The sequence below is a fragment of the Furipterus horrens genome, unplaced genomic scaffold (genome assembly GCF_987537825.1).
Source record: "Furipterus horrens unplaced genomic scaffold, mFurHor1.1.pri manual_scaffold_8, whole genome shotgun sequence".
In the NCBI taxonomy this organism is placed as follows: domain Eukaryota; kingdom Metazoa; phylum Chordata; class Mammalia; order Chiroptera; family Furipteridae; genus Furipterus; species Furipterus horrens.
In genome coordinates this window covers 41,488,424-41,505,985 of record NW_028327178.1, presented here as the reverse complement: position 1 = coordinate 41,505,985, position 17,562 = coordinate 41,488,424, and the positions used below count along the sequence as shown (strand labels likewise).

The 17,562-nt window shown below is 42.5% G+C and overlaps 1 protein-coding gene across 1 annotated transcript in view; it reads left to right on the top strand.

The window, feature by feature from the left end:
* The window catches only part of ENOSF1 (enolase superfamily member 1), a 34,969-nt gene that overhangs the window by 15,264 nt on the left and 2,143 nt on the right, over nucleotides 1–17,562 (top strand). Inside the window, 12 exon segments of the mRNA XM_090285133.1 lie at nucleotides 492–607; nucleotides 5,342–5,424; nucleotides 5,771–5,801; nucleotides 7,554–7,626; nucleotides 7,747–7,785; nucleotides 8,216–8,298; nucleotides 9,129–9,163; nucleotides 11,867–11,954; nucleotides 14,261–14,395; nucleotides 15,726–15,767; nucleotides 16,724–16,853; nucleotides 17,124–17,223. Coding sequence (XP_090141259.1) covers nucleotides 492–607; nucleotides 5,342–5,424; nucleotides 5,771–5,801; nucleotides 7,554–7,626; nucleotides 7,747–7,785; nucleotides 8,216–8,298; nucleotides 9,129–9,163; nucleotides 11,867–11,954; nucleotides 14,261–14,395; nucleotides 15,726–15,767; nucleotides 16,724–16,853; nucleotides 17,124–17,223 — 955 coding nt within the window.

Below are 17,562 nucleotides of genomic sequence, written 5' to 3'. Positions count from 1 at the left end.
TCACTTTATTTCATCTTTAATAGTGTGTTATGTTGTAAATTAAAAATATTTTCTGTACTTGATAATAATGAAAAAGTACTTAAAAAATTCTATTAGTTATCTCTCTTCTTCCTTTGAAACAATGAACTAGCAAGGTTTGGTTTTGGATCTGACTGTTGGGACACTTTACAAAGTGAACAAGAAAATAATTTGGGAAAATGATTTAAATTTTCAAATCTACAGCCCAGTTTTCACATGGCAACCAATCAAAATGTGTTTTCTTGACTCATAAATTAAGCTCAGTATACAGATTAACAGCTGTTCCACCTGTGTAATATTACTATGATAATCACAGAAACCATGTGTGGGGCAATTTGTAAAGGCATATACCTTTTGTATTTAAAATTATTTTTATAAAATGCCAACATTAGTTTGCTTGTGGTACTTGCATGTCTTATTAATCTGTTGACTTCATACCGCAACATACACAATAATTAAAACCTCTTTTACAGTGGTCTGTGCTGTCAATGCCCTGGCCCACCATGTGCTTACCAAGGACCATAGGGACATTGTTGGTGACTTCAGAGGCTTCTGCAGGCAGCTTACAAGTGATGGGAAGCTCAGATGGGTAAGGGGTCTATTTTGTAAAATGCTTCTATTAATGGTTACTAAGGTTTAATATCCTTTGTAAAAAAACATGTAAAGACAAGTTTTCAATTTTAAGGTAAAATCTTTTATTCAGATAAATTCGGACTTGAGCCATTTAGATAACCAGTGTTTTAAGGCAATTGATTTCTTTCTGTAAGACTTGAATCTGGACCTATTTGAGTAATGATAGCTATATCTGGCCTTCTTGAATTCATCTCCACTCCCTGAATAGAAAGAAGTGGTCTAGACCCCCTAGAGGATTCAGCACTGAATGGGCAACCTTTCTGGGAAAGAAATAATGTGAGTAGTATTAGATTAGGGACAGAAACAAGAGAAGTTAAGAAGATAGAAACTGGCCCTGACTGGGTAGCTTAGTTGGTTGGGGCATCATCCCATATATCAAAAGGTTGCAGGTTCTGTTTCTGGTCAGGGGACATAACTAGGTTGTGATTTCAATCCCCAGTCAGGGCATGTAGTGGACTCAACCTATTGATGTTTCTGTCTCGCATTGGTATTCTCTCTGTCTGTCTATCTGTCTGTCTGTCTCTCTACCCCTTTCTCTCTAAAAAAAAACCAAAACAAGAAACATATCCTCGGGTAAGAACTTTAAAAAAAAGAAGACAGAGATGAGAGCACCTTTTATGTGTATAGCTTTTATTTGAACCCAAAGTTCAAGGCATGGAAAAATTGTGGTTCCCAAAGAAAGGATTCTATCGCATCATGATTAGCCTAGTAACCAGGACCTTGCCCTTGCCTGCTGGCACTGGCTCCATCTTTTCCTGACTTTCTGTCTATGGACAGAGAAAAGCACATGAGAATGCTCTTTCATGCTGCCTCAGATTTCATTCGTAACTTCTGCAAAGTTAAAATTGCTTTAAAGACATTCTTTTAAAGAAGCTCCCAATGCCCAGTCTGGGACAATTTGAGCATCAAAATAAATATGATAACAATGGCTAGTAACTCCTTGAATAACATAGGAATCCATGAGTCCATTTAGATAGTAAACAAACAACACAGGAAAACTTGTCAATAGAATACAAACTAATATATAAGGGATGATAACATTAGACAATAACCATATTGTAACAATCATAACTATAATTGTTAGAGGCAAGAATTTCAATGGTTGCTAAACTGTTGGGAGCAATATTTAATCTCCTTATAGGAAAGGGAACATGGTAACATACAGTAAGCAGCCTGATGAATGCTAACTTACCTAAGTGCTAAAAGTTGAAAGCCCTAAGACTTCTGGTCAAGATAGAGGCATAGGTAAACACAGCTTGCCTCCTTGTATAATGACATCAAAATTACAATTAAACTATCGAAAAACCATCACTTACAACCATCAGAAACTGAGCTAAATAGAAAGAAGTCCAACAACTACAGAATTAAAGAAACCACATCCATCCAGACTGGTAGGAGGGGCACAGATGTGGAACAAGCTGGTCCCAAATGCACATGTGATGGATAAAAATTCAGGAGGGTTATCTCAGGAGCGAGGAGTCTAGCCCCATACCAGGTCCCCCAGCCCAGGATTCCAATGCCAGGAAGATAAGTCCTCATAACTTCTAGCTGCAAAAATCAGTGGGAATTGAGTCAATGAAATATATTTCTGGAGTCCCAAACAGTTCCTCTTAAAGAACCCATATATAGACTCACCTACCGAGACTTATTCCCTCTGAGCTCCAGCACCCAGGATAGCAGCTTGAAAGGTCCTAGTGGCATACCGGGACAAACTGAAGTGTCTGGCATCAAGGTAAGAGCTGGGGGACAGCTTTCTCCCAGACAAAAATGCAAGCAGAGGCCATTGTCCCTTTTCTGAACCCTACCCCTACAGAGCCACAGAGCTGGCAGGCTGATGCCATACCCAAGACTCCATCAACCTGGCTAACACTGTTTGCCCTGCCCTGGATATCCCCTGAGACTCCCATCTCACCCAACTTACAGGCCCACCTGAACTGTAAATAATGGCTTTTCCATACGAATGGCTGGTCTTGGCTCATGCTTCACAACTTCCTAAATCCTCTCAAGAAAGTAACATCCTGCCTCAAAGCCCCCAGTCCATGTACTTCTTGCTAAGTGGCCCCAGGCCCAGCACTAGCAACAGCCAGCCTAGATTCACAGCTTAGCTTCAAATGGGAACCTCTAAGCCTAGCACAAGTAGCAGCCATCTCAGACTGCTTTTATAGCTCATGTAGGGTGGCCACAGGCAGAACACAGGTGGGGGCTGACCTTGGCCTGCACCATCTGGGAAATTCCAGAGCTGGCACACCCAGCGGTCAGCTACAGACCATCTTTGAGCACCACCATGCTGCCTCTGTGCAGCTGATCCTCCACGAAGGGCAGAGATGGGTAGTCAGTGGTCACAGTCAGTCCTTGCAGCTGACTAACCTGGGTAGATCCTTCCCTTTGACCTGCCAACAGCAATCAAAGCTCAAATACAAGAGGAGGGCATACTCAGTCCACACTAAGGGCACACCTCGAGTACCCAGCTTGGTTGATAGTGGAGGCTGTGCCACAGGACCCTACAGGACACCAACTACATTAGGCCACACTACCAAGACATGGAGTCGAAGCAACTCTACCTAATACATAGAAACAAATACAGGGAGGCTGCTAAAATGAGAAGATAAAGAAACATGGCCCAAATGAAAGAACAGATCAAAACTCCAGAAAAAAGAACTAAAAATGGAAATAAGCAATCTATCAGATGTAGAATTCAAAACACTGGTTCTAAGGATGCTCAAGGAACTTAGGACTTCAACAGCATAATAAAGATCCAGTCCAAAGGGAAGCCTTCACTAATTGAAATAAAGAACAATAAAGCGGATAAATCCAAGAATCAAATCAATGATGTGGAAATAAGGAAGCAAAAACAAGCAATCAGAACAACAAGAAGAAAAAGAATCAAAAACAAAAAACAAACAAACAAAAAGGATAAAAACCAAGGATAATATAAACAGCCTCTGGGACAACTTCAAGAGGTCCAACATTCACATCATAGGGGCACCAGAAGGAGAAGAGAAAGAGCAAGCAATTGGAAAATCTATTTGAAAAAATAATGAAAGAAACTTCCCTAATTTGGTGAAGGAAATAGACATACAAATCCAGGAAGCATAGAGAGTCCCAAACAAGATGGGTGCAAGGAAGCCCACTCCAAGACACATCATAATTAAAATGTTGAAGTTTGAAGATAAAGAAAGAATCTTAAAAGCAGCAAGAGAAAAGAAGTTAGTTGCCTACAGGAGAGTTTCCGTAAGACTGTCAGCTGAGTTCCCTCAAAAAACTTTGCAGGCTAGAAGGGATTGTCAAGAAATATTCAAAGTCATGAAAAGCAGGGACCTACAGGCAGGATTTTTCTATCCAGCAAAGATATCATTTGGAATTAAAGGGCAAATAAAGAGCTTCCCAGATAAGAAAAAAATAAAGGAGTTCATCGTCACTAAATCTTTATTATATGAAATGTTAAAGGGACTTATTTAAGAAAAAGAAAGTCAAAAACTATGAGCAATAAAATGGCAAAAATACATATCTATCAACAATTGAGTCTAAAAAACCAACTAAGCAAACAAGAAGACCAGAGATAGAATTATGGATATGGAGAGCATTTTGCTGTTTGCCAGATGGGAGGAGTTGTGGGGAAATGGGTGAAGAGGTGAGGGGATTAAGAAGTACAACTATATAGTCACAGAATAGCCATGGGGATGTAAAGTACAGTATAGGAAATGGAGTAGCCAAAGAACTTATACTCATGACCCATGGACATGAACATGGTGGGGAGATTGCCTGAGAGAGTAGTCAGTGCAGGGTGGAGGGAGGCAAAGGGGGAAAAAATTGAGACAACTGTTAAGAGCATAATCAACAAAATATAATTAAAATATATTTAGTATATATATATATGCTAAAAGCCCTAACTGAAACACAAATGTACAAACTAAATCTAATCATGAAGGAACTCCAGGTCAACTCTAATTGAGGGACACTGGACATGTCAATTGGCCTGTTAACTTAAAAAATGTCAATACCATTTTTAAAATAAGAAACGTTGTGCCAGATAAAAAGAGAGTAAAGAGACATGACAACTAAGTGCAACATGTGAATAAAATAAAGTACATTATTGGGACAATTAATGAAATTTGATTATAAAGTATCTTTTAGGTATTAGAATTCTAACAATGTCCTAGTCCCTGAATTTGATCATTGTGCTATGGTTATGTAAGAGGAATATCCTTGTTTTTTGGAACTACACACTGAAATATTTCGGGTTAAAGGGGCATGATATCTGCAACTTACTCACAAATAGTTCAGTAAAATAAATATTATTTATATTATATTTATAAAATATATATTTATTATATAATATTATATGTAATATATACATACACACAGGATGGGAGAAAATAGGTTTACAGTTGTGAGTACATGAAACAGAATTTATTCTTGTATTATTATTTTTTAATTATTGTATTATTTTCCATACAAACAACCGAGAGAGAGAGAAAATATATATATACTGTATATACAGTTTTGGGTGTTTTTTTGCACTATTTATGAATCTCTTCTGTAGATTGGTCACTATTAAAAAAAAAACAACTCAGCATTTTAAGTGAGTTTCAATTGCTGCCTTTTAATTCTTGAAATGTGACCCTGGCTAGGGGATGTAAATATCTTTTTCATTTCTAAGATGTGTTGGTGCGTTTTGCTGCCTATCTAGATCAGCCCTGAGAAAGGAGCTGTGCATCTGGCTATGGCAGCCGTTCTCAATGCTGTGTGCGACCTGTGGGCCAAGCAGGAGAGGATGCTAACTCACTCAGGAGCATTTCTGTGGAACAGCACAGCATGTGCAGAGGAATTAACACTTGCTCTACAAGCAGCCTGAAAAACAAATTCACAGCAAGCGCCCAAAGGAAATAAAGGCAACTGTTTGATTTTTTTTCTCCCTTGGATTGTTGGCAGTAGCTAGGAGATTGTAGAAGTAAGTTAGAAAGGACTGAGAAAGAAGTGGAGGAAGGGGGCCTGTAGCAGAGGTGAGAGGTTAGGAGGCAGCATCACAGATGGGAGGGCAAGTGGGCTGGTGTTTGATAGTGGGAGTTTACATTTATTTTCATATTTGACGCATATGTTTTACAAATCGTTTTTTCTTCAAGCCTCTGTGGAAGTTACTTGTTGACATGGTAAGTAAATTCTTTCACATTATAATTGCTTCTGTAAATAAATGGATTACTTGCCTTTTGAGAATCAGTAAATATAGTCAGGACTGTCTATGGATCCCTGGGTGGCCCCATGGGAAGCACAGAGTTAGGTTCCCCTCCCCCACTGTGGACCTTTCATATGTAATGCAAATTCTCAGAGCCTCCATTTTCTAACTATGAAAAAGGGATGATCATACCTTCTCTGGGAACCTGGTAGAACTGGTTCAAAGACCAAGTGAGAGAAGTGATTTACAAACCCTGAAGAGAAAGATTATTATTAAGATATCATTCAGTCACTGATTTTGAAAGAAAGTGATGGATGAGACTGTTGTGTCTCCACTGCATGATTCCAGCAGGGCAAGAGCCAAAAACTGAATTTGAAAGATACGCACCTCACTCTCCTTTCTCTTCCACCTGTTTATAGCAGGAATGAGCATCTGCAGCATCAGGCAGACTTGGCTTTGAATCTGGGCTCTACCACTTACTGGCTGGGTGACCTTGGGCAAGTCATTTAACCTCTCTGAGCATCAGCTGCCTCAAGGTGATGCCTCAGACAGTTGCTAAAATTCTAGTAGTCAACAGATAAAGGCCCTTGTTATTATTTGGCATCACAATTAAGGGGAAAAGAGAACACCATGGCTTTGAAGACCTTTTGGCCAGCAGACGTTATGCCTTCTTTGGAGGAAAGTGAAGACAAGGGTATCACACCATTTCTCTGACACCGCTGTGGGTGGCATAGGGGCTCCATCAGAAGGAGAAGGATGGGACCTCTTGAGCCCCCTTTAGGCTCAAGGTTAGCCCTTGAGAGGGATGCAAGAGGAGGCCCCCAAAACTGAATGACCTGAGATGCCTGAAATCCAACCTGTGGAATCCTCATTCTTTTAGTTCCTGCTCCCTGTTTCAATGCCAGTACTCCTAAAAGAAGCAGAATCTGAGCATAGAAAGAACTTTAACGATTTTTAACGGTTATAGTGGAGTAATACTGGTCACAGTAAAACCTGAGTGGGGAAGCTATTGGTTGCTTCCCAAGTATCTGTTAATTGGGGGGTGGAGGGAGGGGTCTCAGCCAGAGGCATCGATGAATGTCCTCCTCCCAGTGTGGCCAGAGCCCAAGCCTGGGGCAGGAAGGGGTGGGGAGAGTACAGCCAGTGATGATCCAGGAAGTCGGAACACTGGGCACACTCATGCTCAGTCCACTCTGTTCCTGTCAGCAAAGTGAATCATCCCTATTTGACAGGAGAGAGAATTGCCCGAGGTTATGCTGCTGGCAAACAGTGGGCACAGGGTTGCCCCTGAGTGGCCTGGTTCTGAGATCACCCTTCTTTCCTCTCCCTCTAAGCTGCTCCGGTGTCACAGTCAGTCCCGAAGTGTGGAAGCAGTGACATTTAGAGTGATATCATGTGCTCATCTATCCACTTAATTGTGCCGAGTGCTAGCCTTACACCCTGTCCTCTTTCCAGAGCCTGGAATGGGGAGCCTAGGTTTGGATGGAAAGGAGAGATGGGGAGCAAGGGGCTGGTCAGAGCATGAGGGCCTAAGGACTCCATCAGGAGGTGGCGATGACCCTCTGAAGGACTCTCCACCAAGGGATGATGGAATCAAACAATATAACACAAATTCCAAAGGCCGTTTCCCGAAAAGGATAAGTCCCGTGTATCAGTGTAAGCAGATTCTTAGGAACACAATCCACTTTTGAACTGATTCCAGCCCTTCCCTGTCCTGTCATGCTGCCAGGACCCCCAGACTCTGCTATCCTGCATCGATTTCAGGTACATCACTGACGTCCTGACTGAGGAGGAAGCCTATGGTGAGTCATATTCAAGTGATGGAACAGGAAGCTTTCTGGTATGTACACGCTGATGTGTAAATAGCACAGTGTGTGCAACATTTGTTGTCTAAGAGAGTGATGATGCTTTTTTTCCCCCAGAAATACTGAAGAAAGGTCAAGTTGGTAAAAAAGAGAGAGGTGAGATATAAGGAAATTTCCTTCATTATTTTTATCATTGTTTACTTTTGACGGTCCCTGTCCTTTGGGGGTTCACATTGTCCTCCCAAATGCCTCATGCCCAGCAGCCAGGTCCTCAACAGCCAGATGAATCTGGATGAAGAAGCCTCCTGAGTGTGGTGTGACTACACAGGGAGGCCCTTGGCTGGAGGGCAGTCCTAGAGGGTACCCTGGTCACCCCATAACACCCCACCCCGCCCCCTCCCCATCTTCACCCCCCATTTGATGTCCTCAGAATGTGCATGATCATGAATGTGTCCAGGGGCTAGACCAAGGGCTGGGTGTGAGATCAGAAGGAGATTCTCTGATAAGCAGCAGCTTAGCTACAGGCAATCTAATTTTGAAGGTCCCTGGAAAGAGCAAAGTATTGACAAGCATTGTGTTTCTACAGAAGAGCAAATGCTAATGCATGTCTACCCTGCCTACACCACATCATGCACCTGGCTGGGGTACTCAGATGACACGCTGAAGCAGGTGGATGTTTGAACCTGGTTTGGTAGATAGGTTTTATATTCCTGGCTTCCTGGAAGAGTTTTAGTATTTTCTTGTTATCCTTTCTAAACTCTTATGGCTCCATTCTGTAAGTACTTTTACTCAAGCAAAGGCAAAGCCATTCACTTTGTGGACACAGGACTCTGACACAGGACAACTGGGACTCTGTGACCAGTGACTCCCACTTTGGGTTCTGAAAAGTAACAGCCTAGGATGTGATTCCCAGGCAAAGGCAGCAGCATAACATTGTGCAGTGTTACACATACTCAAGCTGAGGCTCAGTGTCCTCACTGTGAAGTGGGGAAATAATCTCTTACCTCATGGCTGGTTTTGAGGACTCAGGAAAATCCTATAACTCATGCAGTGCTTGCGGCACAGAGGCTGGCACGTGGCATGCAGTCATTGTATGCTGACTTACCACTCCTTTCCATTGTACTATTCTAACCCACAGCTGAGACAGAGAGAAAGGCTGGATACTGTTTCTTCCTCTTACATCCATTAGTTTTGTGGATGCCACAGAATATTATAGCTTTTTAAAAAGGGATAAAAATGCCCCACTTTGCCTCCAGGAGTATTGTTACAATTAAAGAAATGGTTACCATAGTGATGAGGGAAAAAGTCACCCTAAAAGTACAGAGAGTTATGCTTGTTGGCTAAGCTGTTTCTGCTCTGAATTTCAACAACACATGGCTGTTGTCTGGTTCCTGCTACTACCACAGTGTTTGTGAAACCAGGTCAGAAATGACTGAGGTACTCAATAGACCAAGAGAGCTTTTCAGTGTATAATGATGGTTGTGCTCCTCTCCCCACAGCTCTGCACCGAGGCCCTAAAAAGTGGCTGGACCAGGTAAGTTATTTGTGTGATAATGAACTTCACTCTTTCAATTGGCAGCATGAGAGGCTCAGCAATGGAGAGGAGCCAGGATCAAAAGGCACTAAGAAGACCAAGATTCTTCCAAGAGCAGTCTGGTGTGCAGGGACACATAAGAGACATAAGAGCCTAGGCCAGGCTCTTTTTCCAACGATAAGACCTGAGGCCCTGGCCAGGTGGCTCAGTTGGTTGGAGCCTCATCCCATACACCAAAAAAAGGTTGCAGGTTCAATCTTGATCAGGGCACATACCTAGGCTGTGGGTTAGGTCCCTGATCAGGGTGTGTATGCGAGGCAACCAATTGGATGTTTCTCACATTGATGTTTCTCTGTCTCCCTTCATCCCTTTCTGAAATCAATAAGCATATCCTTGGGTGAGGATTTTAAAAGAGACAAGATGTGAGTCCTAATTAGAAGTATAAAACATCAGAGTTGAGAGAGACCTTGGAGATCACTGATTTCAAGCACCGATCAGTGTAAGAAGATTCTTAGAAATCCACTCTTTACTATCAGTAACAAGCCCTGATTCAGCTTTTAGTTGAAAACCAGGAGCAGTGAGCTTAACTTTATAAGGCACTTCCACATTGTTGGAGGCCTCAAGTGTTAGAAAGAGCTTCAATGTCATGAGACCTTCAGTTCCCTATAACTGTCAATCACTGTCAGTCACTGGTCCCAAATCTTCAGTTTCTGAGAGCCAGGCCCTTGAGACAGCCCTTATTTTCCTCTGGTCCGTGTTCTGTCCAGACTAAGCATCTGCACTTCTCTGCTGTCTCCCTCCTGCATGGTTATGGAGCTCTGAGCATCCTAGGGTCTTCCGCTGGATAAACTGGTTGTCAGTGGCCCTGGATTTTGACACAGCACAGGGACCATCATTTCTTTATCTAGTCACTGTGAGTCCATCAGTGCAACTAAATGTGGCTCATTTTCCTGGGATAAATCACCAGGCTTTGCTTGACTCTCAGTCAGCCTGGTCACCTGGCCTCCTGATGCTCAAAGTGTGGTCTGTGGAGCAGGTGCATCAGCATCCCCTGCAGCTGGTCAGAAATGCAGACTCTCAGGTCTCTCCCCAGACCTGCTGTGTTGGAGTCTTCATTTTAACAAGACTCCTGGGTGATGTGTGTGTTTGAAAGGGCTGAATTCTTATGAACCCTGCAGCTAAATACAGGGTGAGGTGTGAGAACTTAAAAGAGGCAGCATGATGTGGTGGGAAGAGGCTTAGAGATGCGAGGGATTTGGAATCAAATCTTCCCTTTTTCTCTCATCACCTGCTAGTACTTGCTGTGTGATCATGGGCAGATTGCTCAACTCCTCTAAGCTTCATGTTCTCTCTATATAAATAGGGAATAATATTAACTCATGGTTCTCCTCAAAGTTGCTGTATCTGAAAAGGACCCGCACAGTCAGGATTCATAGCAGCTGCTCAATAAATGCTGGCACCTTCCTTCTCTGCACATTCCCAGGAAAGGTTGGCACAGTCATATGTGGTGAGTCGGAGAAGACTGAGGGGAGACAGCAAAGGCCTCCCATCACAGGAAGCCCACATCCAGAAGCTGAAGCTCTCACCTGGAATAGAAATGTGTTTTGTGCTGAGCAGAGGGAGAGAATGGCAGCAGATGCCTGAGTGTGTGTGTTGTTCTGCAAGGGTGCTTTGTTGGCATAGAGGATGGGCATCACAGCAAGTAGAGGGAGGACCTCGGGTTCTGTCTGCAGTGGCAGCCTTGATGTTGAGTGTGCAGGGCAGAGAGGCTGGTGAGCAAGGGAGAGGATGCTGGCCTCAGCCACGGTGGTGGCACCTCTTCCACATGGTAATGTCACAGTCAGGCTGACTACACCTCTTCTGAAAAATGAAACAACTTAGCAAAGTCATGGGGCACAGTGTGGAGACCAAGGTCTGGAGAGGAGCTGGGTATAAAAACAGATTAAGGGAGCTCCTGCAGTGGCCAGCTATGCCTCCTAGTTATGTGACCAAGTTACTTCATTTTTTTAAAAGATTTTATTTATTTATTTTTAGAGAGAGGGGAAGGGAGGGAGAAAGAGAGGGAGAGAAACATCAACGTGTGGTTGCCTCTTGCGCACCCCACATTGGGACCCAACCAGGAACCCAGGCTGTGCCCCAACCAGAAATTAAACTGGCAATCCTTTGGTTCACAGACTGGCACTCAATCCACTGAGCCACACCAGCCAGGACATAATCCCCAAACCTCAGGCCCCTGCACCATTGGGTCCCTCTGGCTGATCTCTCACTGAGTTGATTTAGGATGAAGCCTTCTTGTGAAGGACCATGTAGACAGGGGAATTCTACCAACTCTACTCTTTTCATTCAAGATGTAACAGGATGGCTCACTCAGCTCTCCTTCCCACTCTCCTCTTCAAGTCTGTGGCTTTCTCATTTTTAATTCTTTTTTATGGCACAGCTAAAACTCAGTTAATGTTATTAAAGATTTAAGTGCTCTCTAAAGTTTCTAAACTTTAGGTCAGTAAATTACCTACTAATGAGAAAAGAGATACTAATTGTAGGATGATTTTCAAGTGATTTGTCTGAAGGTTGATTGGAAAAGAGCAAGAAGTTACTAGAAAATGTGATCTCTGAATTATTGACAGAGATTGTCACTTCTGTAGAAAATCCAGATATTTTTGCCAAGTCAGGGCCCATAAACTACCAAAACAATTGATTTTACAGGTTTAAGGTAAAAGTTGGTGCTGATCTCCAGGATGACATCCATAGGTGCTGACTCATCAGAGACATAATTGCACCTGAGAAGACTTTGGTAAATATCCTTTTCTCCTATTGAGAAATAAACCGCCTTACAAGGAAGCCTTTGTCCAGGGCCAAACTACAAACTTCAAACAAGGATTAAAAAACATTGGGAATTTCAATACTGAATGTCAGAGGATGTACAGCTTTGTGGTTTTGTTACACTAGGTGAACTCTTAAAATACAACAACAACAAACAACTGGGAGCTGATAGTTAAAATTATTTTTATTCTGTAGAACTAGTTAAGACCAGGATTAGGATTGTTCCTTCTTGCTAATATGGATGCATTTGAACGAACACATCTCCCATGGGTGCCCAGTGTGTCAATCAATTAATCTCCCTTCTTAGCAAGTCTGTCCCACATGTAGCTCATCAGGTAAGTGCATCTCAGGGAGCCGTTGTTGAAGAAATGCTGGAACTTTGGGATAAATTAAAGGATCAGTATTCCTAACTGTGTAGCTTTGAAAACACTTATTATTATGTGTAAAATATTTTCATAAAATGAAGTCACAATAAGATGTTTGTATGAAATTTTAAAGACTTTTTTCCGAAGTTAAAATAGAAGTTTGGAGTCCTTGACCTAGGATCAGATATCCCATTATTGATATGTGAATTAATGTTACTTTTTTTTTCTTATGAGGTCATCATCATCCAAATTATTTACAATAATTGATTCTGGGTGTACTGTTCTCTGGTTCTCATAGTGTTCTATGAGGATACTCTTACCACATAGCACATTCTACCACAGCAGCAATTTTCAACCAGTGTGCCACAAGAAAAATACCGACTATTTAGGCAGAGGCACTGACCTCTTTCCCCTTAGACTGTCAAATTTAAAAAATGACAACAGCCAACACAACAATAGCCATCCAATGTGAATACCCTGTCTTGAACCATAAATATATAGCTCATATAATAGAGTTGCATCTTATTGGTCACATTGCATAATAAGGTTGTGTCTAATTGATTAAATCTTGGTACCAGAAATACATATATACAAGTATTGGCACCTGATTTAAAAAAGATTTTATTTATTTATTTTTAGGGGGAGGAATGAGGGAGCAAGAGGGAGAGAAAAATCGATGTACAAGAGGTACATTGATCAGGTGCCTCTCTTGCACTGCCAGCCAGGGATCTGACCCTCAACCCAGGCATGTGCCATGACCAGGAACCAAACTGGTGACCCCCTGGCTCACAGGCCTGTGCTCAATCCACTAAGCCACACTGGCCAAGACAACACCAGATTTTTTTAAAAGTCACTTTGGAGCAAAAAATGTAGGTAATTACTATTATTTTTCATAAATTAATAAAAACTATACATATTTTTGTCAGATTGGCAAAAAAAGAAATTTTTTGGTGTGCCAAAGAATTTTAGTAGTTAGTTTATGTGCACCATGAGAGGATAAAGGTGGAATATCACTGTACAAGAGATAGTTGTCTCTGTTTCTCTCTTCTAGAAAGCATGATAATGTTGGGGATGGAGAGACGCTTTGTTAGCTTTTGCAGACCTAGCACCTGGCTTCCAGGCAGGATCTCTGCACAAAGAGAGCTAGGGCCTTGGAGTAAGAGACCTAGACTTGAACTCACCATTTACTTCATCTATTATTCATAGGCCAGTTATTTATCTTTTTTGCATGTCAGTTTTAGCTCTAAAATGGGTTAATATGAACTGCCTCATAGTTATTATAAATATTAAATGGGAAAAATGCATAAAATGTCTAGTGGCATAGGTGCTAAATTAATGGTGGAGTTTGGTTATTTATTATTGTGCCAGACACATAGTAGGCAATAGTCAATAAATGACCGTTGAACAAAGTCATTATTGGCTATGCATGATTCAGAATGTGATAAAATGGTTCCTAAAAATAATGGAACACTACAACACAAAATGTATTTGGGTAGACTGGGTCAGAGCTCCAGGGCCAGCCCGGGCCTCTTCTGGACATCTCCTCCAAAGACATTACAGTAAGTCCTCACTTAATGTTGTTGATAGATTCTGTGCCTTTAGGTGAAACGATGTGTAAGAAAACCAACTTTACCATAGGTTAATTGATATAAACAAGAGTTAAGTTCCTACATCATCTCATAATTTGAGGACTTGGAGTATCTGGAGCCAAAATTCTGGTCTCTGTGGCTGCTCTTTGCCTCCCTTTGTTATGACTGTATACCGGTCCTCCAAAGAAGACATGTCAAGCTCCCCATGGGAGTCTTGCTTAGCAGTTGGTGGCAACTAGTGACAGCATTTCCTTTCTGGGAGCCACAGCCCTGCAGGAAGGTCAGCACCTGGCAGACCTTGCTGCAAAGGTCTCTCCTTACAGATGATGGATGCCTATCAGCGCTGGGATGTGCCTGACACAGTGAGGCGGATGTCAAAGCTGGCTGAGTTCAAGCCACTGTGGATTGAGGAGCCAACCTCCCCTGATGACATTCTGGGACATGCCACCATCTCCAAGGTAGAAAAACTGCAGATGCTGCTGTCCTGTCAGTGCCATATTATTTTTTGTTTGGCTTTCCAGAATGGTCAGAACAGATCCTAAAATTCTTCTGCCTAGTCCCCTTTACTTTTCCTGATGAAGTAGGTGAAATAATTGTTCACTTCAGTTTATTGACTGCCCTTATTTCTGTTTATTTTAGAGAAAGTAAATGGCTAAAAGCTGAAAGGCTACCAACCATCCTCTTGATATTAATAGACATGATTCTCATGACTACAGATAGAAATATGGTTGATATTAAAATATTTTACTCACCCAGAATAAAACAAAAAAATGTAGATTCCTCTAACTCCAGACTTGCGAGTAGTCTGTGACTCTCACCCAAGTCCACACATCTTGTTAGAGACAGGCCAGGTAGTGGAAATGGGGACACCTGGCTCCTAAATTAATGACTTTTCTGCAGGGAAGTCAGCATACCTAGTGATTCAGATGCCTCCTTTGGCACTGGAGTCAGCTGAGATTTCAAGCCCCAACTCCACAACCTTCAGAGCTTTGATCCAAGACACCTGTGTGCCTTTTCTCATCTGTGAAGTGGGGATCATGATGGATTCTATCCCACTGGGTTGTGATGAGGAATCAATTCAGTCAGGGTTTTGCACACAAGGCCAGGTAGAGCCCAGAAAGTATTAGCCATTAGCGTCATTGTTCCCTAAACAACGGGAAGGCTAAGCCAGGGCGCAAAGATGCCTGAGCGGAGAGTGTGGCTCTGCAGTCCCAGTGGGGGCTGGGGATGAGGGTTAGAGCCAGGGTGGTGAGGAGAACAGTAGTTTCAGGGGAGGGGGACAGAAGGAGCAGCATCGCCAGAAAATTTCAGTACCTCACCAGCCAAACCCAATCTGTGAAGTAAGATCTATGGCCACTCACTGAGCTCGAACGGGCAGGGTTCTAGAACAACCACTAAAGGGGGCAATAAGATGGGAATAAAGAGAGTGATGACCTATAAGAAGGACTCAGCTAGAGGCTGAACCGCTCAAGTCTGTGCCAAGCCACTGCTGAGTGGCGTGTCTCCTCCCAGTTCTGCCAAACTGCCCAGGCTACGGACAGAATCTGCAGAGCCACAGCCAGGCAGGGAGTAGTGCGTGAACAAGCCCAGTCCTTCTCTGCAGACACACACAACCCCTCCTGTGTGGACACATTCCCCTTGACTACCTCATGCTGCTCCTCCACAGGGACATTTCTTTCTTCAGCTCTGAATGGTTAAACATTAAATAAATAGCTCTAAAATTTTAAACACTAAATTTTCAATTCAAAAACTTAGGAAAATAACACCAGGTAACCTTGTGTTTTATAGGCATTGGTCCCATTAGGAATTGGCGTTGCCACAGGAGAACAGGCAAGTGACATGTCCTTGGTGTCAGGGCACACTGGCCACCTACTGATAACATCATCATATGTTAGGCTACATCACCTCTTGTATTTTGAGTTGGGAAATTTTCATACTCTTAGAAATTGGGTCATTTTATAATACTTCATTAGAGTGAAGAGTCAGATATAGTCACAAGTTTCTGGATTATTCTATAATTCAATGACTAAATTCATTTATTCTTATCAAAGTGTTTAATGTAGATTATAAGGCAGCAATTTCAACTTGCTTTACAAAGACATAAAATGCACTATGTGACTCTAAGAAAGCCACCTTCCAAGTTGAGTAAACATGATTGCGTTCACGTTTTGTGCTTACAAACGAAGCACAAGTGCCTGCCAAAACCTGCAGCAGTCAGCCCACAAGCAGCAGGGAGAGGCTGCAGTCTGTTTTCCCAGCAAAAGGAGCAATGCTGCTCTGCCACGGTTCTGTTTTGTTGTGCATGCCATCTGCTCATCACTGTCACTGTATTTCATCCCAATGCTTCATTTCACTATGGCAGTTATTCCTAAATAGATGGCAAGCAGTGTGACTTTACATGACTCACACTGTTCCACCAGTAGATTTGTAAAGAAGTGAGCCGCAGGTCCCCACCTGCACAATCAGGACTTGCCTCATGCCAAGGGAGAACAAAGACTACATACAGACCAGGTGTTGAAGGTCACTAATGAGTGAGTTGGAATTGGTGTGTTGCCACCAAATATGAATAGATTAGTCTGATCCTAAAACCTATGCTCTTCTAAATCATGTGTATAGCTGGAAAGAACCCCATTTGGTGATTTTAATCTACTCATCTAACTTTTACCTAAAGTTACCCAAAGAATTCCAGATCCTTATAGAGTCTAAATTGATTCCTTGTGGGGGTCCCAAAACTTTTAGTTTAGAGGTCCATTCTTCTGTTGGTTTTTTTGTAATTCTATTTCCAGTGCCACAATAGAGTGATATTTAAGCAGCTCCTACAGGCGAAAGCCCTGCAGTTTCTCCAGGTTGACAGCTGCAGGCTGGGAAGTGTCAACGAGAACCTCTCAGTATTGCTGATGGCCAAAAAGTTTGGAAGTAAGGGCACAGTAGTCTGCAGACCAAACCTCCATTTCCCTGCCCATGAGACACCTGTGCTTCCCTCTGTAGCTTGGCATTTTGTTTTTTTTCCCTAACTCTTTCAGGCTTAATCAGGGAATCTTTGATGGTTTTCATCCTGGAATTTCATCCTTAAACTTTAACGAATGACTTAATCACTTGAGGGCAATCAGAAAAACTGTAGGTTCCCACCCCTCCCTTCTCTCCGCCCAACTCTTGGCATTCAGTAGAAACCTGCCTTCATTTTAGTTCCTGTTTGCCCCCATGCTGGTGGAGTTAGCCTCTGTGAATTGGTACAGCACCTGATAATATTTGACTTCATATCAGTCTCCACAAGCCTCACAAACAGGTGAGTAATGTGTCATTAACTTCAATAGTGTCACTCAGTCCAGGCCAAAGGCACTAAGTACCCTATCCATTGGCACACGCTGTGACTCAAAGGCCAAGTTCATTTTGCTTCCACTTCTCCACATGGGGCAGTAACAAGGAGACCCAGCAGTAAACAGTCATGTATGTTTCTTTTAGAGGGGTCAGGTCTGGTACCTAAATCACTGTTTAGGAGGTGAGAGTTCAACCAGATGAAAACCAGAACTCTTTCCTCAACCAGCACCTGCTTCTGACTTCCTAAAGCCCCACTTTCATCGGAGGTATATCCTCTGCTCTGTCCAACTTCCTCTTTCTAACACTG